Raw genomic sequence first — 20878 nt, 5'->3', positions numbered from 1 at the left:
AAGGTATAAGAAGCGCCATTGTGACACAGATAGCCTGATCTTTGCTATGAAAGGCTCGAGAAAAACTCGATCTGACCAGAGCTTGACTTCTGTCCTAACCTTAGTCAATACTTTTTACATAAGTCCCTTGACGTATTGCTATCATTGATTCCAAAGATAGTGATTTTGCATGCCTCGATGTTTAAACCGTTTACTGATAGGGCGCAAAGATTGTCGGGAATTGGGTTGCATGGTACATTGCTATTGGTCCATTTCGCCCCCGCTTTTTTCGCTGAGGTGTTCACAATAACAGCGACTGGCCCACTCACCGCGACTTCGTTGTTTCTTCATCTTTCATCTACAATCTATTAAAGATGGGCCGTAAGTTATCTTCCCCTTTATCACTACCACATCCCGAGTCAATCAGGCACATTAGCTGTTGCACTGGTTTACGTGGTCGCGTTATCTCAATCCAACCCACCTTTTCTGACCTAACTTTCAATCTGTACTTATGCAGTCCGAATCCTCCATCTGGTTCGACCTTTCATGTCCATGTTGCCGGAGATCGCGACACCTGATCGCAAGGTTAGTACCTGTAGTCTATTACCCACTTACCACAGTCCATGCTTTTGACCCTAGCTGACTCTTTTCTTTCCTTCCATCGTCTTAGGTGCCGTTCAATCAAAAGCTTCTTTGGACCGCTGTCACCCTCTTCATTTACGTAAGTGGTCCGCTAGTGTTTTCGTCGTATGTTGAGAATAGCCATGCTGATGAACTACGCTTTGCAGCTCGTCATGTCTCAAGTTCCTCTCTACGGTATTATGTCCTCTGATTCTTCGGATCCTCTCTACTGGATGCGTGTCATCCTTGCCTCTAACCGTGGTACCCTTATGGAATTGGGTATTACTCCTATCGTTACCTCTGGTATGATCATGCAACTTCTCTCTGGAGCCAACATCATTGAAGTCGACTATAGTTTGAAGGAGGATCGTGCTTTGTTCAGCGGTGCCCAAAAGTGTAAGCCACTAATATGATATCTGACACCCACTTATATCAGTCATTAACTTAAACCTATTGGCAGTGTTCGCTATGATTATCGCTTTCGGTCACGCTACCGTTTCTGTCTTGACTGGCTTGTATGGTAGCCCCAAGGAAATTGGTGCAGGTGTCTGCTTGCTTTTGATCATTCAATTGGTCGTTGCCTCTTTGATCACCATGCTTCTTGATGAGCTTTTGCAAAAGGGTTACGGTCTCGGATCTGGTATCAACTTGTTCATTGCTACCAACATCTGCGAAACCATCTTCTGGAAGGCTTTGTCTCCCACCACTGTCAACACTGGCCGTGGAGATGAATTCGAGGGTGCCTTGATTGCCCTCTTCCACTTGCTTGCCACTCGCAAGGATAAGACCCGTGCTTTGAAGGAGGCTTTCTATCGTGGTAACTTGCCCAATGTCATGAGCTTGCTCTCCACTGCCATTGTTTTTGCCATCGTCATCTATCTCCAAGGTTTCCGTGTTGAACTCCCTGTCAAGTCTAACCGCATGCGTGGCCAACGTGGAACTTACCCCATCAAGCTCTTCTACACTTCCAACATGCCTATTATGTTGCAATCTACCATGACTTCCAACATCTTCATGATCTCCCAGATGCTTTACAACCGTTTCCCCGAGAACTTGCTCGTCAAGATTCTCGGTGTCTGGAAGCCATATGAGGGTTCTTCTCAGCTTTTTGCCACCAACGGTATCGCCTACTATCTGTCTGCTCCCCACAGTCTCACTGATGCTCTTTTGGATCCTTTCCACACTGTTATCTACATTGCCATCATGTTGACTGGTTGCGCGCTCCTGTCCAAGACTTGGATCGAAGTTTCCGGCTCATCTCCTCGTGATGTCGCTAAGCAGCTCAAGGACCAGCAAATGACCATTGCTGGTTACCGTGATACCTCCATGTACAAGGAATTGAAGCGTGTCATCCCCGTTGCTGCCTCCTTCGGTGGTGCTTGCTTGGGTGCCGTTTCAGTCCTTGCTGATATGCTTGGTGCTATTGGTTCCGGCACTGGTATCTTGCTTTGCGTCACCATCATCTTCCAGGTAAGAGAGATATTTCTTCATAGCTGTAGTATTTAATGCGACTTTGTAAGCTAACCAATATTGCTTTTCTCCTACTTAGTACTTTGAAATGTTTGTCAAGGAGCAAGCTGAAGCTGGTGGCCTTGAGGGCATGATGATGGGACAGTAAAAAAAAAAAATGGCCATAGCCTTCACCTTTACAAAAAATTTGCCACAAAAAAACATTTACCATTGACCGGCAATGTTTCAGTTTTTTCTCTTTCTTTTTTTCCCTCTCTTCCTCACTTCGATAGCTGCCCTATGTATTTAGCAATAGACCGAGAATCTGTAACTGTAAAACCCAGGTGCAAAGGGCAGTGTTGAATTGTGAAAACGTGTCAAATAAATATAATCATTACATGTGTTTAAAAATTGATTGGATCTTTCATCAGTAGACGAATCAGTACACAATCCATTGCACTGGTTATTTCCGAGTGTCCGGTTGGATACCATGGTGGCGCCCCCAGACTGCTGGTGTTATGTTAAACAGGAGCGCGCTGTAGAAGCCGAAGTATGAAATTCGCGCAAAAGAGGTAAATCAATGCAGCAATGGAGGATTTGAACACCTGTGTGGGTACGCATGACACCACTGGCACACAACGGTATTGGGAAAAACAATGAATGACGCGTTGAAATATGCTCGTCTCTACTCGCTTTCAACATAGCCAAGAGCTTAACGCCCCTCACATGTCAACATTGGTTCACGCTCAAAATTCAAGGTAATAGGCGCTTACAAAATCAAAGGCGGATGTGAAAATTCGCCGCTAGGAAAGGAAAGTAACACACAAATCGCGATTATAATTCACCGTATTTTAACTCACACTGTTGTAACTAACCGGTGCTGTTCTGTCATGAGCTCTTCTGCGAATTCACAGCACTCGGAGAGAACTCCTCTGCTTGCCGAGCAGCAACAGGCACAAGCGCCGCCCAAGAAATCCTCTGCATCCTGGAAGATTTACATTGTCATTTCCGGCATCTTTGCATTCCTCGCGATTTTCTCTTACTGCGTTCGGTCCAGTCTCCCCGAAGCTCTGACCGACGAGCAAGCTGCTGCTATTAATGGTTTTGCTGGTCAGCACGCATTTGATGAATACCTCTCCGGTCAAATTGAACCTCGACCCGGCAGTAGCAAGGCAAACCGAAACTATCGCCAATGGTTGTTGCGTACAGTGAGAGACTTGAGCAACAACCACACCGCCAGTGTTGAAATCGATGAGGATGGTGTTCCATTTGTTGACAAGGATGGTATTCTGGCTGTAGACAAAGAGCGTAGTACGAATTATTGGATGGTCGAATCCAACAGTGTTTTGGTGAAAGTCATCGGTACTCGTGGCGAAGAAGACGCCTACCTCCTCAGCGCTCATTATGGTATGTGCTGTTTTACGGTTCTTCGCATGATCCTTCTATGTTAAAAAACTAACACTTGCGTGTTTTTCAATGGAACAGATAGTGTTCCGGCTAGCCATGGTGTAACAGATGATGGAATTGGTATCGCTGTTATGCTAGAGATCTACCGCAACATTCTTCAAAACCCTGTCGAACACACTGTCATTTTCAACTTCAACAACTATGAAGAAATGGGACTGTGGGGATCAAGGGGATTTCTTCATCACCCATGGGCTAAGAATGTCCGCGGATTCTTGAACTTGGGTAAATACAATTTCATTACGCTTTAGCCAGGATTGTTTCATTGAACGCCAATAACTAAGCCAAATTGGTGTTATACAGAGGGTGCTGGTGCCGGAGGCAGAGCGCTCATGTTCAGAGCAAGTAGTCCCGATATTATGGCCCAGACCATGGGTTCCCGTATTCTTCAGCATGCTAATGTCCTTGGAAACGATTTGTTTGAACTTGGGCTTATCAAAAGGTAATTTATATTTTGCCTGGTGTTGGAAGAAGACACTTTCGAAATTAACCAAAATATACGCATATAAAGTGCTACCGATTATACAGTTTATCTTGAAGGCGGTATTCCTGGAATTGATCTCGCCTTCTATGCTAAGAGGTACGTAAACTTTTCATTTTATAGAGACCTGCTCGCGTTAGCATTCTGTTCCCCAGTCACTAACCCAAGCTTACCACAGATCGCACTATCACACTACAAGAGATACTCTTGAATACACTAACCCACGTTCACTTCAGCATATGGGTGACTTGGCTTTAGCTGCTACCCGTGGTGCAGCCAATTCTGCAGGTATCATCACCCACGAACAACCTGAAGCCAAACCTTTTGTCTACTACGATATCCTCGGGCAGTTCGGTTTGACCTATAGCTTATTGACAAGCCAAATCCTCAACAGCCTGGTCCTTTTGGCTCTACCCACCTATTTGGCCTACTCCGCTTTCCAAAGTCATCAATCTAGCCCCAATACCAACAAAGCCTGCGGCTCCACTATCAAGAGATCCATTATCGGTTTTATCATGGTGACCATCACTTTTGTGGTTGTATTGGTATTCTCACTTTTGGTTGGCTTTTTGCTCACCAAGACAAATTCTGTGGTAGGTAATCTCGCTGTAGTGTTATGACCAGTCGTGATATGTCATGTAACATCTGTCATAATTTAAGGTCCTTTATGGTCATATCGGGCTCGGTGCTGCCACTATTGTAGCTGCTGCCTCCTTTGCTTTGGTCGCCACCCAATGGTTTTTCGCCGCCTTGGATAACAAGTTTAACATGTACCGCTCTGCGCTCGACCTCGAAACCACAACTGCCTATGGATTGTTGTCATTGACTTGGATCATGCTCGTCGGTGCCACCTTTGCAGCCATCAAAGGCATTGGTAGCTTGTACTTTGTTTTCTGGATGTATCTTGGTTCTGTTATTGCTGTTTCATTGCAACAAAAGTCGTCTACTGGAAAGGTTCACAGCTGGGCTGCTGCTCTTTTTGCGCAAGTCTGCATTTTCTATCCCCTTATTTTCGATCTCGTTTTCATGGCTTTCGATTCTATGCGACATACTTTGGCTGATGGCACCCCTGAAATTGCTGGTAAGTGAAACGCATTCGATGGTGGGTGCACGCAGATTGCTGATTTATTTTACTGGATATTTATAGTCTATGGACTTTTATCTGTGTTCACTACACTACTCATGATTTGCTTGGTTCCTTGGGTTCATAAGGCGGGATACCTTATGCGTGCCACCACTTTCTCTGGTCTTCTCCTCGTATTCCTGATAGTGATTACCAGCAGTCTTTTCCCCTTCAACTCTACCGATTCGCCCAACAAGCTCATCTTCAAGCAAGAAGTCAACTACACCACTGGTGCCTCAACTCTCAGCCTCGCGTCTTATTCTCATGTACACGAAGCTGTTCGAGCTATCACCACTGATGAGGAATGGGCCACTCGCAACACCACCATTGTTCGCAAGACGCAAACGGAAGTGACCGTCGCCACCAAGCGCCTTCCTTTGTATTTTGCAGATCAGAAGTCTACCCAAAAGGAGATGCAATTTTCTTTCAAGCGCGTGGCCACCTCCAAAGCCAACGTCCAACGTGTCCATGCTACTATCCAAACCCAAAACACAGCTATCTGCTCTATCATTGTCAATGATCACCCTATCACCTATGCTAAGCTAGATAAAATGGAATTGACGGTTCCCGCTCAGCAGCTGACCATCTTGAGACAAAAGATTGGTGAAAAGTATTCAGTCGAGTTTGAGTATGAAGCTGACCAGCCGACGACTGGTGTTCTCTCTTGCTACTACGATGAATGGATCGACGGAAGAAACCCTGCCTTCGTTCATACCAAGAATTCCATTCCTGACTGGTCTCTACTTGCCCTTCGTGGTTTTGGTGTTGCTACTGTCAATGCCAACGTTCAATTATAATTTTGCTTTCATTAGTATCTAGGCTTTTGTTTGGCGGATAGTAATAAAAATTGTAGATTAGGAGCATGGATAAGATATAACGATGTGTCAAGAAATCTGACACGTTGTCTTGGCAGTGGAGGACTGTGTTCCTGGACGAAGCACTAAACGTGGGCCTGAATATAACATGTGATCTGTCTCCGAACCGAGAAAGGTTCAACATACCCCCTTTACACAACTACACTATGCTGAAGAATTCTAGCTGGAGTGCGTACTGACATTAGACAGATGGTGCTGATTGCAAATACTGATTCACTCTCCTTATGTTCAGAACTTGAAGACACTAACTTGGCCAACTTCGGCTCCAAGTTGGATCTCGACCATCGCCAGCAAGAAGGATCGCTCGAGACGGCCTGGAACCAACCCAAATCACGCGTTGGAAAGGAAACGTAAGCTCTGCTCTCAATACTCTTTGAAATTTACCCAATATTTATGTATCGTTGCCTTTCTCTATAGTGGCTTATGGATTTGGCGAGTTGAGGACTTTCGCCTTGTGCCTGTTCCTAACAGACAGTACGGAAAGTTCTACCAAGGTGACAGCTACCTTCTCCTTCGAGTGAGTTCGATTTCTGAAGGTCCTTTTGACGTCTAAATCATGTATTTACATTTATCTTGGTCTACTCAGTCAACCACTCGAGGCAATAGCGATGCTTTGATCCATCATCTCCACTTTTGGCTTGGTCTGGATACTAGTCAAGTATAAAAAACGGTCCATTTGACGTGTACTTGTTCATCGCGCAGTGCTAATATTGATGGCTTGAATAGGATGAAGCAGGAACAGCTGCTTACAAAGCTGTTGAACTTGATGACTGTAAGCTAGTACTGCCATTATATTTGAGCTTTTATTACATGTTAGTTGTTTAACTGGTATAATGTCGGGCAGATTTGGGTTCAACACCAGTTCAACACCGCGAGGTCCAGCATCAAGAGTCTGAGTTGTTCCAAAGCTACTTTCCCCGCATTGTTTATCTCTCTGGTGGCGTCTCTAGCGGTTTCCATCACCATGATGAACAGCAGCCTGTCACTCGCCTCCTCCAAGTACATAAACCACAAGCTCTTTCCACCACTCATACCCGCAACGCTGTGGTCATCAGCGAAGTCCCATTGAGCTCCGACAGCTTAAACAGCGGAGACGTTTTTGTACTAGATACCGGCGACAAGATCTATCAATGGCAAGGTCAAAAAAGTCAAGGCGTTGAAAAGGCTAAAGCTGCAGAGTACATTGCACAGCTCATTAGCGAGCGTGATGGAAAGGGCGAAACAGTCATTGTCGGTAAGTAGAGTAAGCAGCGCTGAAGATGATGATGTATGACCAGTTACTAAGCGGTTCGAATCCGCGCTATAGAGGAACAATCTGGTGCCCACAATGGCTTTTGGGACGTCCTTGGGTCGCACGGTCCTATTAAAAGTGCCGCTGAAGGAGAAAAGTCTGCTGAGCGACAGATTCAACAAGGCAGTGGCCAAAAGCGTCTTTTCAGGTATATTTATATGTAATTTGTCCAGTGATAACTTGTTTCAATGTTTTGATGCCAAATGTTTTTAATTCATAACAGACTTATTCATGGCAACGGTGATGGATTGCAATTCAAAGAAGTGGAACCTCGCCAGAGTAGCTTTGACTCTTCACATGTCTTCATCTTTGATGTGGGTCATCAAGTTTATACCTGGGTGGGTCGCAACGCCATGGGTACCGACAGAGCATCTGGACTGCACTATGCTCAGTTGTATATTCAACACTCCAAGCTGCCGGCTTTCACCCCTATTACACGTGTGATCGAAGGAGGTGAAGACGAACTGTTTGAGAGCTCATTGGAAGGATGGCAAGGTTGGTAAGGCATTGTATTGCCAAATGCTTTTTGCCTCCAGCCCATTCCATCGACTTTATTCTATCTACATCTACCTTTTGATATCTATGTTGACACAATAAAGATCAAGGCGAACGCAATCATTGTGTTTCGTCCGTGTTCTCTACTAGTGTAGACGTCCTCCTATTGGGACATCCTTCTCTGGTCGAACCAGGATAATCTTGCCGTCCGAATCAGGAACACCGACAACGAGCACTTCGCTCATGAATTTACCAACTTGACGTGGTTTGAAATTGACCACAGCCATCACCAAAGTACCTACAAGCTCTTCAGCGGTGTAGTTTGTGATTTGAGCCGAGCTCTTTTTGATTCCAATTTCTTCACCGAGATCCACTTTGAGCTTCCAAGCGGGATTACGGGCTTCTGGAAATGGAGTGACCTAATTGATGTGTGTCAGATTCACAAGCGACGCGACCTTGTAATAGGTCAAACAAAGGCTAACCTCTATGATTCGGCCAACGCGAAGGTCGATCTTGGTAAAGTCATCAAAAGTAGCAATTGGCGTAGTGGTCATCGTCCTTGTAGTTCTTGTAAAAAGGTAAAAACAGCGGTGTGTTATACTTGTTAAAGTGGCAAAGTACATTTTGATGCGCGGACACTCTTAAGGTTTGCACAATCAATGTTAGACATCGAACTTACTGTGCCACTGCATCTCGCCCCTTCTTTCCTTTGTAATATCATGCATTTTTTAAATTGAAGCTGCCATGTATACTAACTTTGATTTACGCTAGTATAGCATGTTAAAGCTTCGCGTTTGTCAGTAACCTTTTTTTTTTCCCAAAAATAGGAACACCTATTTTCGGCATGATCCAGCATTTGGAAGAAAAACACTGTACTGGTTTCCAGTGGTCCACTCCCACATGAAAAACTTTAATGACATGAATAAAGGCGGACATTCAACGCCATGGCTAGGACGGTTCTAGATTTTCAAACCTGGAGGAGGGTATCATGTGATGGATAGGGTTCACGCGCATAGGGATTGAAATCGAGGATGTTCCTGCAGGGTAATTAAGAAGAAGCTAGTAAACTAGTTACCAGTAAAACGATATGGAATGGGAAGAAAAAAAAATGACATGGAAGTAGCTTGATTGGTGTGGGATGCGATTCTGTCTAACACACCTGCCAGCCTGCAGACATCCAAATCAACTGCCTTACATAATGGCCACTTGTTTGCCACATGGAGTGAACCGGTCAGCCATCCATGTCATTCGGCTTATGCGTTACACTATTGTTAAACTTTTCGCGGAAATCATGCGCTCATCAACGTAAAAAAGGAAGAAAAAAAAATGCCAAAGTTTCATTAGATTTCAAGTGGATTGGTTTGGAGTGGTTGAGTGGGTTGGGTTGGTTCTTAAGAAACAAGGTGGTAAAAAGCTAGCTAAACTGTCATGTTTCTATAGGGTTTGTTGTAGAATTACACAATTTTAATTTTTTTTTTTGGTGGTTGTTGTTGTTGTTCCATGGTTTCACATCATGTCCCCTTAGTTGATATGTTCCAATCTCACAAGGTCATCCTCAGTCAATGCAGAGCCAGTTGTTCACCAACCTTGGAACTCATCGTCCGTCAAGGAAAGATTTTCATTTTTGGAGGTTGGATGGCCTGGTGTGGTATGCCGTTTAAAGCAACATAACCTTTTTTGAGATTGTTCCCATTGTACGTTTCGACAAAGACTTTCCGACAGCTCCTTTGCCATCAATGGATCAAAAGGCGACGGTCTCATGCTGGCAGAACTTTGTGGTATAGGGCGAGAATTTGACTTTGAAGAATGTTGGTCAGAAGCAGTCGCTTTGCGTGATAGCATATCGGAGAGCAGAGACCTTTGGTGTTTGAGCATAGTGGGCGGCGGCTTTTTATGAAAGGCATCCGTTACTTGCGCTTGTCTCTGGTGGGTGAATAAATCTTCTTCGTCACTTTCTTCGTCATCAAAATCGCTGTCATAGTCCGTAATGGATCCTAAACTATCATCGTCTTCATCGTCTTCATCATCGTATGTGACTGCGTGTTTACGGTGAGGAGGAGACAATCGGAACGACTTTCTTTGATGTCTGTCTGGATGGACCTCGTTTTCGTCATCAGACTTTATGAAGAACATTTTGGATGACAAGCCGTTATGGCGACTGGTAGGCTTGTCAGCTGCTGACGTGATCACCGATGGAATTTGTTGGGTAACCTCTTGGTGGTATGTGTTGGCATTTAGAATCTCGTGCTCTCCCTTGTCCCTGCCTTTATCCTTTTTTTCTACATCACGGTGCCTAAGTGGTGTGCTGACCGCTTCCGTTATTTCCAATTCTGTTTTCTTGCTCAAGTTTATTCCTGTCGCTTCCATTTTCAGCTTTTGCTCCTTTAGTAGATCCTTTAAACTATGGTCTGGTGACAACGATGAAATGAACCGGATAAATGAAACTGGTGAAAATTGCCGAGCTGACCGTACACTACTCGTGGTGGTCAGTGTACTACTCGTCGACAATGCTGGAGATGGCTCAGACGACCCAATGGTGTGTAAATCATCATGATTACTTCTTGGCGGCAAGAAAGAGAAATAGTCCTTGTTCACCTCGTGATGATTTGCCGTTTCCCTGTACCACAATCTCCATGACATATTTTCCAGTCTCGTTCCGTGCTCTATATTCGCTTTGCATTTCGTGAACACTGATGTCAGAGGAATTGCAAGTTAGTTACATGTAGGGGTTGGTAGATAAAAGAATATAATTTGTATATATTTGATACTGACCAGCCCACATGCCACTGATGTTGTCAGCATCGATCATTTCCAAATCACCAAAATTGTGCTTGGCGATGGCTAACATCGGTTGATGTACCGGCATTGGTCGACTTTTGAAGTAATTAAAATTTGAAAAACAAAAAGTCAAGAAGAGAGGAATGCAGAGGAAAAGTGATGTTGAGATTAAGAGAGAGAGAGAAAGAAAGAGGGCAAGCTGTTTGTTGGCAATCAACAATCAATATACCGTCTCCATCGTGCCCAATTTGTGGCTGCCATCCCTTTTATTTCCTCACCTTTGTACCATGTGAGCACCTTAAACAAAACCCCAGTGGTCGATCATCCCGAGCTTGTAATGTTTGGAGTGAGCGCGGAAGATTTTCATGTTTTTGTCGTTAAAGCCGTATATTGATAGGCATATAAACATCCACTTACTGTGTTGGATGAAATGGTGAGTGAGACAGTTTGTGTAAAATTTGGACTATGTAATTTTTTTTTTTTTGCGGGGCTGCCGCTTTTTAATTTTTTTTTTCAGCTCTCCAGGCGACTTTGTTGTCGAAGGTCCGTCTGATAATGTCCGAGGATGTGGTAATTCCCCGCCTAGACGATCGCCAAAAAGTCCATCTTTCAAAGGCTTTGTCTTATATTTTACGTCATGGAGCCACCAAAGAGAAGTTGGTCATGACCGACGATGGTTTTATCCAGGTGCAAGAGATTGTAAGTAAAATGCTAACCATTTGGCTAGGGGAGGTGTCACAGCTTTCTGAACATAAACCTGGACTGTTCCAATCGATTTTTTTTTTCCAGTTAAACCGGCCGAAACTGAAAGCTTATTCATTTGAAGATATCAAGTATGTTGTTGATACTAATGACAAGCAACGATTTAAACTCAAGCAGGATGAAGATGGGTGCTGGTGGATACGTGCCAATCAAGGTCACAGCTTGAAAGCCATCAAAGTGGAACTTGACTTGATCAAGGAACCGTTGCCTATATGTGTACACGGCACCTATACCACGAACTGGAACAGCATTGGTAACTGCCCGTCCATTATGCACAACGCAATCCCCGCCACCTCTCCTTAACCAAAACCTGATTCCTTTTAGCAACACAGGGTCTAAAGCGGATGTCACGAAATCATATTCATTTCGCTGCTGGTATGCCTGGTGAGCATGGTGTGATATCAGGTCAGTGGCATTTTGTATTTGTTAGTGGAAAATGTGTGCTGTGGACAGTGTCTCACTCAGTGAGTCTCGGCGGTTCTGTTTGAAGGAATGCGAAAATCATGCGATGTCTTTATTTATGTGGATATGGTGAAAGCCATGGAAGGTAAGTCGCTAATGGAGCTGATCAAAGGGCTTGCGGCTATCTGGTCACTTACGAGCTACCACTACATTCTCAAGATGGCATTGTCTTTCAACTTTCTGCAAATCAAGTCATTTTGTCTGAAGGCATCAATGGCGTCTTGGATCCCACCTATTTCTTGAAAGTTGTGGATAGAGAAGGCAAGCCTTTACTGATCCATCAGCCAATTGTAACATAGCACAACTGTAATCTCTCTTTACAAAAATACAATATTAGACACAAAAAAGTTGGTAGACATAATTCAATTTTGTTTATGGGATTTGTTTCTTGGGGCCTTGCAAATGCGGCAACAGCGGAAAAGTGTAGTGCATGACAACACGCCTCTTGAGCTAGACAATAAAGTATTGTGCAAGCAAGCGATGAAGATATGCATGATGCAGAACTGATAGCCGCAAATTCCTTGACCAGCATTTAAAAAAAAAAAAAAAGAAAAAAAAAGTATAGTATGATAGGGAGGAAAAAAAATTATGAAGAGGCCCATTGCAACAAAATGAGTTACATAAAATTGAGAGGTAGAGCTGATTGAAAAAGTAAAAAACCCTCCCTAGTAAGGATCCGAGGTTTGTGGAAAAAAAAAAATGTGTGGAATAACAGATTATGAATATGAGGGGAAAAAACCACATGAATATAAGGATAACATCTCTCAAAGGGAAAGGAATAAACAATGAAAAGGAAGTTGGGAAGAAAAAGTGAAAGACAAATGAGAGGGAACTTCAACCAAAAGGTGGAGAAAAAAGAAACAGGAAAAATAAGAAAGGATAAGACATACTTTCCCCATCATGCAAATCAATTGAAGAATCACTGGTTCGTTGGTTGGCTCAGCTATCAACCACACCCAATGTAAAAACATATCACGCTTGGAGCGAAACAGCGCCAGAGATGCTACTAGATCATATAAGAATATGATTAATTTGAGCGTTTTGATCGATAGGATTCAGCAGCTGTCCTAGGATCTTCCGGAACAGGACCAGTAGGTTGTTGCTGAGGACGATACATCATAGCAGCAGTTCGTGGGTCTTCAGGTTGTGGACCAGAACTAGGTGGTGGAGGACGAGCACCGTATTGCTGCTGTGGTGGGTAATAAGTTGGCTGCCTTGGATGAAAGACATTGGCGGTAGCCGATAAACCATTGACATCTCGTCGATCATTATAATCCTCAGAATGATAATTATCACCTTCATAAGCGTAGCCTGGTGTTGAAGGCGTACGAATCATGGGAGACCGCCCTTGATAAGTTTGCACACGAGGATCAAGTTGTGCATTGCTTGGTTGAGACCCATATTTGTAGTCTTGCGCAGGAGGTCGTGGAGCGGTATGCGTTTCAGTTCCATAGTAATTTCTCTGCTGAGAAGGAACATGGCTAGAATTACTGTAGACCCCTTGACTGTGATTGGCAGTTGAGCCATAGGGGTGTTGCTGAACATTGTTGTCAGGAACACGAACATTGGCCTGCATCGAGGGTGTAACATTGGGAGTAGGATAATGATACAATGATTGAGAAGGTTGTGAAGATGAAACAGGTGGATAATTTTGAGTAGCTATGGTAGTAGCTCCTTGTGGCAACGAAGACGAGCGCTGGACAGCTGCCTGCTGTTGGCTGTAGCCAGTACTGCCTGTAGTGGCTGGATGGCTGGTGGCGGGTGGGGCATAGCTAGATTGAGCAGCGGTATGACCCATGTTCGCGGTTGTAGACTGACCAGCATAGTTACTGTATTGACCATAACCCATACCTTCGTTTCGTGTTTGTCCCATCGTCGAGGCTGGTGGATATTCAAAGGTACTAGTGTTGGCACCGGCACTTAGAGGCGTTGTTCTGCCTTGCTGTGGAGGCTGCACTGGTTGCTGGTGTACAGCAGGATCATAATGGATAGCTTGTGGTTGCGGAGTACGACTTTGAACAATGCCTGCTCCAGGGTTTGCGGGAGGTGCACTAGTTTGCGGCTGCTGCTGTTGAGCCAAAACGGCCGCAGTGGTAGCCTGTTGATGAGCATTAGCAGCGGCAACCACAGCTGCATTATCATAGTATGAATTCATGATGGCTTGCTGTGCCGGAGACGTTGAATGCATCACTTGAGCAGTGTGAACAGTGGGTGGCGGAATGTACACAGGATGAACAGGCAGCCTCAACGGGACGCGATGTACAGGTCGACTTGGTGGATGAAGTGGAAATTGCGGCTGTTGACCTTTGGACAATAAGTACATCTGGTATTGTTGATGAGCGACCACTTGTTGCTGCTGTTGCTGCTGTTGAACAGCTTGAGCTTGTCTACGAGCAACTTCTTGTTGTTGCTGTTGTTGTTGCTGCTGTTGCTGTTGTTGAGCGGCCCAAGCTTGCGGATCTTGTTGTGGGCTAGTCAGACCCATGCTTCTGAGAGTAGCTTCAATAACTTGAGCCTGTTGTTGTCGTTGCTGCTGTGCTTCTGCATCATTAGCACTTGTCAGCTGGTTTCGGAACTTGAAGAGAGCAGCTTTCCAACGCTCATATTCTTCCTGTTTTACGAACAGCCGAAATTTCAACACTTCCAGAAATTCCAATTCCATGATATTCAGATCAACAATTTTCATATTGGTGACCTCTGACCATGTTTTGTTTGTAAAGGTATTGTCATCCAAGAATTTGTTAGCTGTTTTTGGTGGTGGTGGTATAAAAAGTTAGCAAAGGGAGATGCCAGAGACAATGGTATTTTGGCAATTATACCGAGCCTATACTTACCAAGCATAAGAGCAACTGTAAATAATCTATATTCCGATCCTTCGGCACCTTGAATATTTGGATTGTTCTGTAAAAGCATTGCAATATACTTTAAAGATAAAACAACTACAGATTCTGACAGTTGCGTGGCTTTAAGCACCTAGAGACAAAAAAAAAATTACATCAGTCCTCCAAATTCGTTATCTGATGAGGATCTAACAACACCGAGACTGAACAACTTACTTGTAAACAGAATTTTTTGAATGCAGGACTAGCAGAACTGCCAATAATGTTTTGGCGATGTTGACCGGATGCTGTTGCACCTGCACCAGTTGGACTAGCGCTGGAAGGTGGAGTGCCAACAGGCGAAGTTGTGGCCGAGTTTGAAGAGTTGTACAAAGCTAGAACAGAGGGTCTTCTAGCATGCCACATCAAAAACACCATGGATGAAGCAAATTCAGCCAGTTGGTTTATATTGACAGACTGCAATCCATGATCAGTGATGGACGATGGATCTGGCGGTGGCATACCACTATGGCCAGAGTAGTGCATGGTTGGATGTTGCTGTGGCTGCAGACTGGTCGACGCCATCATAGCAGCAGCAGCAGCAGCAGCAGCGTGCTGTTGTTGTTGTTGTCTAACTTGGTGTTGTTGACTCATTACATCATCCATCTGCTTGGATTGATAGGGAACACCTGGTTGCATCTGCGTCGGGGGATACGTCGGCGGGTGCGACGCATATGTATTTGCGTTTGGGTGAATCATGAACAGTTGTTTTGAGGTATTTGGTGCAAAGAGAGCGTATTGTGGTTTGACGGTTAAATTCATCGAACTACTCTGTCTAACAAACGGGTTGGGGGCTTAGTCCATACGCCAAGAGTTAAGACTGAAAAATAAAACGAAAGCAAGCGTCTAGATGGAGCAATGAAAAATAGTTGATGGGAGGGTTACAATGTTTTACTGGTTAGTCAACGTTGCTAATTGGAGAGGCATGGGTGAAAAACCTACCAGATGATCAAGAAAGAGCAAGACCTGATGTGGGATGTGGTGAAGCAAATCCAAGCACCAAGTCTGAGGTTTGCAACTTTCTTCCTTCGCAGAAGCAATTAAGCACTGAGAAGGATAAGACCAACAAGTGGTTTTAGATTTTGAGAGGGTTTGTAAAGGGGAAAGTTGAAGAACTTCGTCAGTGACAACAACAACAAACGTGAAAGAAAAAAAAAAGGTTGTGTACGTTGGAAATAAAATATAAAAAAAAAAAAAATTGTTGACTCAAACGGGTTTAAAATTTTAAACCCTTTTCGCTTGAGCAGAATCTCCTTAGCCCGCACTTGCTGACTGCTTCTTGTTGCTACACGTGCTCAACCACGAACAGTGAAGAGCTTGGAGATGTCAACCCAACGTCGTTACATCATTTCCTTCCTTTCAAAATGGATATTTTAACCTCGGTCATTCAAAAAAGCTAGTACTCGGAGCTGGAAAACTGAATACTCTGGATGGCGGGCCAATGACCCAATAATCCCTTAATCAGGGTGCGAATACTGTAGCAAAGAAGTAATGCAAGCAAACACAATGGAACCCCTATCCGTTACATAGCTCATCATGGGGCTCTCACGCACTTTAGCTAACAGGTTTGAAAAAGTTGTATATCTTGTCGTCTTGGGGGATATCAGCAGGATTATATTGACCAATCAAATGACATCACAAGTCAAGAATTTTCTTTTTATCAGAATCCAGCTGATGACTGAAAAAGGTGTTCATCCGAATTTCATGCTATATTTACCACCGCAGCCTTTTCTCATTGAAAAGACAACAGATTCCTTGTGATTTGCAAGCGGATGATAACGTCAGGATGATCAACAATCTATCGAACAGGTAATAGATACCCATAGTTATGATTTGCTAACATTGTCATTATGATATTCACTGATATGGCGGATTCGTACACTGCAGCGACCTCTATTGCTAATTTGTGGTTGCCGAATTTGCCGATATCTGAAAATTTTGAATGATGGTATTCACTTGTTAAGAGCTGTGGCACGTGTTCGTGAAAAAAGCGAGACAAAAAGAAAAGATACCGTGTAAATAGAATATACACCAAACCCAAGGCACCGGAGTGAACATAGTTCAATAATGGGCTTCTTGAGTTACGGGAGAAAATGGGGGCGCCATAATGTACGGACAAATTTGTAGTCAACGGCAGTTGCTAATCGTCAAGTTGTAAATACTGAACTGAAAAGGTCTCTGTTATTTGAAAAATTTATTGTATTGAAATATCGATGTTCACTGAATAAATACTTCATGGTACATCTCAGCATCGAAAAACGCTTTAAGCACGGCTTTCCCCTTGAATTAATATAGTGTAGGTAGCCCCCATAATATACAATGTTTTATATAGCTCAATTACCAGCTACGTCGGTACGAAGGTGGGACATTGCTTCTGCTCGTCATGTCTGAGAATACACCGCCACAAGATGTGGGTAGAAGCGACCCAGGTATACTGTGGGCTATATATTCGGAGTTGGATCTTGGAAGACTAGGGGCTTGAGTGTTACTAGCAGTTTCAAGGCCAAGATGATATGAACTTGACCGTAACAACGCTGCATCTGCTGAAAATACTGAAGCCGAGGCTTCGGATAAGCCTGATACAAATCGTCCTTTGCCTTCAAAGTGCTCCCGAAATCGACTGGGTGGAGGCCGAGAAAGGTTGCAATAAATTTGCTTTTCAGTGTACCCAGAGGCGAGCATTGGCGCAGATACTTGGAGAGAATTAGATACATCTCCAGGTGCAGTTTCTTTGCGCTTCTCCATTGATTTCCCAGACTTTGTTTTCTGGCTCTGTCGTCTCAGTATTTCATTTGGAACGGCAGCCGCTGCCCCCACACTTGTAAGCATATTACGGACTTTGTCGCTCCAAGTCACAGCGTCCTCTTGTTCTTTGATGACTGGAAATCTACGAAAATCTGGTGCAGTGGCAGATATCAAAGACCCTTTGTCATCATCAGCAGTAAGTTCGGCCACCAGCGGCTTCTTCTCTTGGGTTCGTCGCAGTTGACGCCGACGAATAAATGCGATAGCAATAAGACCGAGAACCGTCAGTCCTGCTACAGCCAATGCAATACACAAACCAATCAAATTCCGGTCAAGTTTGCCGGAGCTGCTGGAAGTTGTCTCTGGCGCACTAGGAGGATGTATAATTGCGGGCGCATCGGGTGACACGTTGAGAACCGTATTGGTTATGCTGTGCGATAAGCTATCAAATACGACTAATTGGCTGTTTGGAGCATTATCAGCTTTACCGCCGTAGAGAACAACATTCCGATTAAGTAGGTTTGTAACCGTTCCTCCTGCATCTGCTGTCAGTAAAATACCAGGGATTGGGATTGGGGAAAAGGCATTATGGGAAGACGAAAGTAAATCTAACGTCAGAACGTTACTGATGGTGCTGTTGGCTTCAGTAGGTGGGGTTTGAGCTTCTTGCTGACGCTTGGTCATACTCTCAACCAGAAATTGATGTAATGGCCCATTCTTATGAGAGTTGATTTTCGTATAATTATCAGACTTAGGTATTAATAGAATTTCGGAATCGTTGCCGGCTACGAACGAAACAGGGTATGATGTTGTAATAGTCATAGTGGTATCCGACCACTCCAGTTCAACTGGGTCAAATTGGGATACTGTTGATTCGTAAACACCATCATCACTAGGGGTGTCTGGACTGTCAATGTAATATATCAAGTTTGAAGAAGTTGCAATCATGGTAGAGTGGCTAGTTGCAACTGGCGTTTTATCGGATGGACTAAGCTGTGATAATGACCATGGCCAAGTACGTGTGTCCAAAACAAACATGTCTTGTGTGTTGCTTTGCGAGACGGATCCTCCAAATAGGAAAAAGACACTACCTGCCCACATAGTGGATGCCATTCCTTGACGTTGGGAGAAGGCAAGTGTAACATTGACCGTGCTGTTAAGCTGTATGGAACTGATCCATGTCTGATCGTTAGAGTTGAAAATCTGTATTCCTGGCGATGTTACATGCGAATCGAAAGGGTCGTATCCTATTAATATAGCGTATCCACTGTCTGTCATTGCGCACGCACCATTTACGATGTTATACGCTTCTCTGCTTGGTAAGTCTTTCCAAGGCAAGCTTGTCGTATTCGCTTCAAGTGGAAAGGTCAATGTTGAAAAACGCGAAAAGGATGAATGGTTGGCAGGTAGAGCTTCGCTTCCGATAATACTGCCTCCAAATATGTGTAGTGTGTTTTGATGCGCGAATGCGCAATGGCCGGAACGTGTGCCTGGACCAATGTCATTGGCAGCAACGTGATGAAGTATTGAGAAGATGTATAGAAGAAAGATGGCGGGAGTGACCATTGGAAGACAATTGTGCCTCAAAAAAGCACCTTGGCTGGAAGTCTTCATAATTTGTGATTTTATATACCAGAGACGAAAGTTAAGTGGTCTTATGCAAATGCATTCAATGTATGAGAACAGATGAATCGCAAAAGAAAAATCAGAAGGAAAAGGAAAAAAAAAAAAAAACAAGGGATATACTTATGCGAATGATTAAGATCAATGGGAGTCAAAATCACAATCTGGCACTAGTTGTTGGTAAAGTAACAGACAAGGGAGCACGCAGGGCGGGAACTCCTTTGCTCCTTAGTACGCATTACCTGAAGATATGTAACTTTTAGCATCTTTTCAGAAAAGTGAACAATATTAGCGGTTATAGATCAACGGGGAACAATTGAAAAGTCAAATTGACAAATAAAAAGGTATCAGCTTGAAATGATCCGTCAAAACCCACAAACAGAGTAGATCCATAGACTACCTTTGAAGCAATTAAAGTCCCAAAAAAAGTAACCATGTGGCTGTAACAACAGCAAGTGGACGTGAGGATCGAAAAAGCAAAGTGCTGAGAAAGGAGATAGACTTACATATTGACCCCTTCCAATCGAATCACGTAGCTGAACTTGACAAGTCACTACGTTGACGACACTGAATACACGTTTATAAAAATGCTGTCAATGCTCGTCCAGGTATGGCATTATTCATATGCTCAAAACAAGTAGGGCAAGCCAATTTGAGAAGGTAATTTAAAAGACGTAATTTATTCACAATCTACAATTTTAAACGTTGCTTAAGTAGACCCCATGTAAAAACAGTTTTGAGCTGTTTATGCAGAAGAGGCCTTGTGGCTGTAAGAAGAAAAAGGAGGGTCAGTAAATAGCGTACAACTACGCGCGCGCGGTTTTTATCACTTACAATTGCCAAGCAGCACCTATTGACAAAGTTGTGAAAAGGAATAATCCGATTAGCAATGTTCATTTGGTCATATCACTGAGGGAACCTCACAATCGTAACTTTGATGATAGCCTTGACGATCGTTGTTCCATTAAATATACAAAGCTGAACTTACCCAAGAAAGGAGCACCGAAGCCCAAACCGAGGTAAAGGGCCATCTTGACGGCAAGACCAACCTTGTTGGTGGTCTTGAAAGGAATGTTCTAAATTCACGAAGTCAGATAAAATCGAAATTAGCACCAGTGACTATGCAATAGTGTAATCATAAGTCGTGCGAATGTTCATAAGAATGAAACATGGTCGCAATGGGACTCTGGAGCCTATGATGGCTACATTTACGGAAATTATCGTTGCATAGATGTGCCGAATTTCTCTACCCAATGGAGTGATAAAATTTAGACCATTCATACCTGACCGTTGGTGTTCTCAAAGTGGTAGAGATCAGAGCGCATGAGGCGCGCAGTGGAACGGGTGCGAAGAGCAGAGCGAGCAAGGATGGCTGCGTTCATGGTTTAAGCAAGAATGGTAGATATGTTTAGGCCTCAGTCCTGGTAGACTCTTAGGAAAACAAAAAAAATCCCAGTCACAACGCTTGAGTTGATGACATCACGCACATTGCAATTAACTGCACAGCGCTGAACTTCAGTTGTGGAACAGCAAGTCAGTTTACTATATGTTTTCAATCAAATTGCATCTACGATATATCTGCTTAGAGGTGACCATTATAAATATCAATACACGAGCATAATGACGCAGAATACCATTTCGGAACCATTAGTCTTTATATTAGGAAAGTAAGTTAGCCCATAGTTCTTCATATGCCATTAGCAAACAAGACCAATAGTACTTAAATAAAAAAGTCGCTAAACGAACATATAGTAAAATAGACACGTTATGCTGTGATTGAAAGGTCTGAAGCTATGATAATGAGTGACGAATTCTTACAGTTACGCAGACAATGAAATCATTGGCAATAAT

At 43.7% G+C, this 20878-nt stretch overlaps 11 protein-coding genes across 11 annotated transcripts; 5 read left to right on the top strand and 6 right to left on the bottom strand.

The window, feature by feature from the left end:
- Positions 1-307: 307 nt before the first annotated feature.
- On the top strand, positions 308-2464 carry K450DRAFT_225605 (uncharacterized protein). Its single transcript, XM_051586409.1, has 5 exons — positions 308-360; positions 497-564; positions 650-700; positions 768-996; positions 1061-2464. The coding sequence occupies exons 1-5, from the start codon at positions 354-356 to the stop codon at positions 2104-2106; spliced, it is 1401 nt and encodes a 466-aa protein (XP_051447953.1). The 5' UTR covers positions 308-353; the 3' UTR covers positions 2107-2464.
- Positions 2465-2908: 444 nt separating this feature from the next.
- Positions 2909-6016, top strand: K450DRAFT_225601 (uncharacterized protein). Its single transcript, XM_051586408.1, has 7 exons — positions 2909-3456; positions 3535-3738; positions 3817-3955; positions 4025-4093; positions 4173-4587; positions 4655-5075; positions 5142-6016. The coding sequence occupies exons 1-7, from the start codon at positions 2940-2942 to the stop codon at positions 5912-5914; spliced, it is 2538 nt and encodes an 845-aa protein (XP_051447952.1). The 5' UTR covers positions 2909-2939; the 3' UTR covers positions 5915-6016.
- A 1-nt stretch (position 6017) lies between these two features.
- K450DRAFT_225597 (uncharacterized protein) lies at positions 6018-7992 on the top strand. Its single transcript, XM_051586407.1, has 8 exons — positions 6018-6160; positions 6225-6342; positions 6410-6509; positions 6579-6650; positions 6719-6764; positions 6837-7226; positions 7299-7431; positions 7507-7992. Exons 1-8 carry the CDS (start codon positions 6139-6141, stop codon positions 7784-7786), a joined length of 1161 nt encoding a protein of 386 aa, XP_051447951.1. The 5' UTR covers positions 6018-6138; the 3' UTR covers positions 7787-7992.
- K450DRAFT_225595 (uncharacterized protein) lies at positions 7856-8481 on the bottom strand. The gene is made up of 3 exons (XM_051586406.1): positions 8458-8481; positions 8261-8345; positions 7856-8197 (listed from the first exon to the last, which is right to left on the bottom strand). The coding sequence occupies exons 2-3, from the start codon at positions 8330-8332 to the stop codon at positions 7925-7927; spliced, it is 345 nt and encodes a 114-aa protein (XP_051447950.1). The 5' UTR covers positions 8333-8345; positions 8458-8481; the 3' UTR covers positions 7856-7924.
- Positions 8482-9276: 795 nt separating this feature from the next.
- On the bottom strand, positions 9277-11074 carry K450DRAFT_225590 (uncharacterized protein). The gene is made up of 3 exons (XM_051586405.1): positions 10835-11074; positions 10551-10755; positions 9277-10468 (listed from the first exon to the last, which is right to left on the bottom strand). The coding sequence occupies exons 2-3, from the start codon at positions 10642-10644 to the stop codon at positions 9357-9359; spliced, it is 1206 nt and encodes a 401-aa protein (XP_051447948.1). The 5' UTR covers positions 10645-10755; positions 10835-11074; the 3' UTR covers positions 9277-9356.
- On the top strand, positions 10477-11074 carry K450DRAFT_225589 (uncharacterized protein). The gene has a single exon (XM_051586404.1). The coding sequence runs from the start codon at positions 10716-10718 to the stop codon at positions 10935-10937; it is 222 nt and encodes a 73-aa protein (XP_051447949.1). The 5' UTR covers positions 10477-10715; the 3' UTR covers positions 10938-11074.
- A 1-nt stretch (position 11075) lies between these two features.
- Positions 11076-12155, top strand: K450DRAFT_225582 (uncharacterized protein). The gene is made up of 5 exons (XM_051586403.1): positions 11076-11255; positions 11433-11571; positions 11643-11723; positions 11809-11865; positions 11940-12155. Exons 1-5 carry the CDS (start codon positions 11112-11114, stop codon positions 12077-12079), a joined length of 561 nt encoding a protein of 186 aa, XP_051447947.1. The 5' UTR covers positions 11076-11111; the 3' UTR covers positions 12080-12155.
- On the bottom strand, positions 12006-12666 carry K450DRAFT_225579 (uncharacterized protein). The gene has a single exon (XM_051586402.1). It carries the CDS (start codon positions 12522-12524, stop codon positions 12231-12233), a length of 294 nt encoding a protein of 97 aa, XP_051447946.1. The 5' UTR covers positions 12525-12666; the 3' UTR covers positions 12006-12230.
- Positions 12666-15506, bottom strand: K450DRAFT_225577 (uncharacterized protein). Its single transcript, XM_051586401.1, has 3 exons — positions 14837-15506; positions 14615-14753; positions 12666-14525 (listed from the first exon to the last, which is right to left on the bottom strand). Exons 1-3 carry the CDS (start codon positions 15419-15421, stop codon positions 12808-12810), a joined length of 2442 nt encoding a protein of 813 aa, XP_051447945.1. The 5' UTR covers positions 15422-15506; the 3' UTR covers positions 12666-12807.
- A 1383-nt stretch (positions 15507-16889) lies between these two features.
- K450DRAFT_225575 (uncharacterized protein) lies at positions 16890-19170 on the bottom strand. Its single transcript, XM_051586400.1, has one exon. The coding sequence runs from the start codon at positions 19016-19018 to the stop codon at positions 16997-16999; it is 2022 nt and encodes a 673-aa protein (XP_051447944.1). The 5' UTR covers positions 19019-19170; the 3' UTR covers positions 16890-16996.
- A 508-nt stretch (positions 19171-19678) lies between these two features.
- Positions 19679-20436, bottom strand: K450DRAFT_225574 (uncharacterized protein). Its single transcript, XM_051586399.1, has 3 exons — positions 20311-20436; positions 19862-20103; positions 19679-19794 (listed from the first exon to the last, which is right to left on the bottom strand). The coding sequence occupies exons 1-2, from the start codon at positions 20407-20409 to the stop codon at positions 19948-19950; spliced, it is 255 nt and encodes an 84-aa protein (XP_051447943.1). The 5' UTR covers positions 20410-20436; the 3' UTR covers positions 19679-19794; positions 19862-19947.
- Positions 20437-20878: the final 442 nt, after the last annotated feature.

Source organism: Umbelopsis ramanniana (genome assembly GCF_025399195.1).
Source record: "Umbelopsis ramanniana AG unplaced genomic scaffold K450scaffold_7, whole genome shotgun sequence".
Classification (NCBI taxonomy): Eukaryota; Fungi; Mucoromycota; class Umbelopsidomycetes; order Umbelopsidales; family Umbelopsidaceae; genus Umbelopsis; species Umbelopsis ramanniana.
The sequence above is the reverse complement of the archived record's forward strand: the minus strand, read 5'-3'. Positions and strand labels throughout refer to the sequence as shown.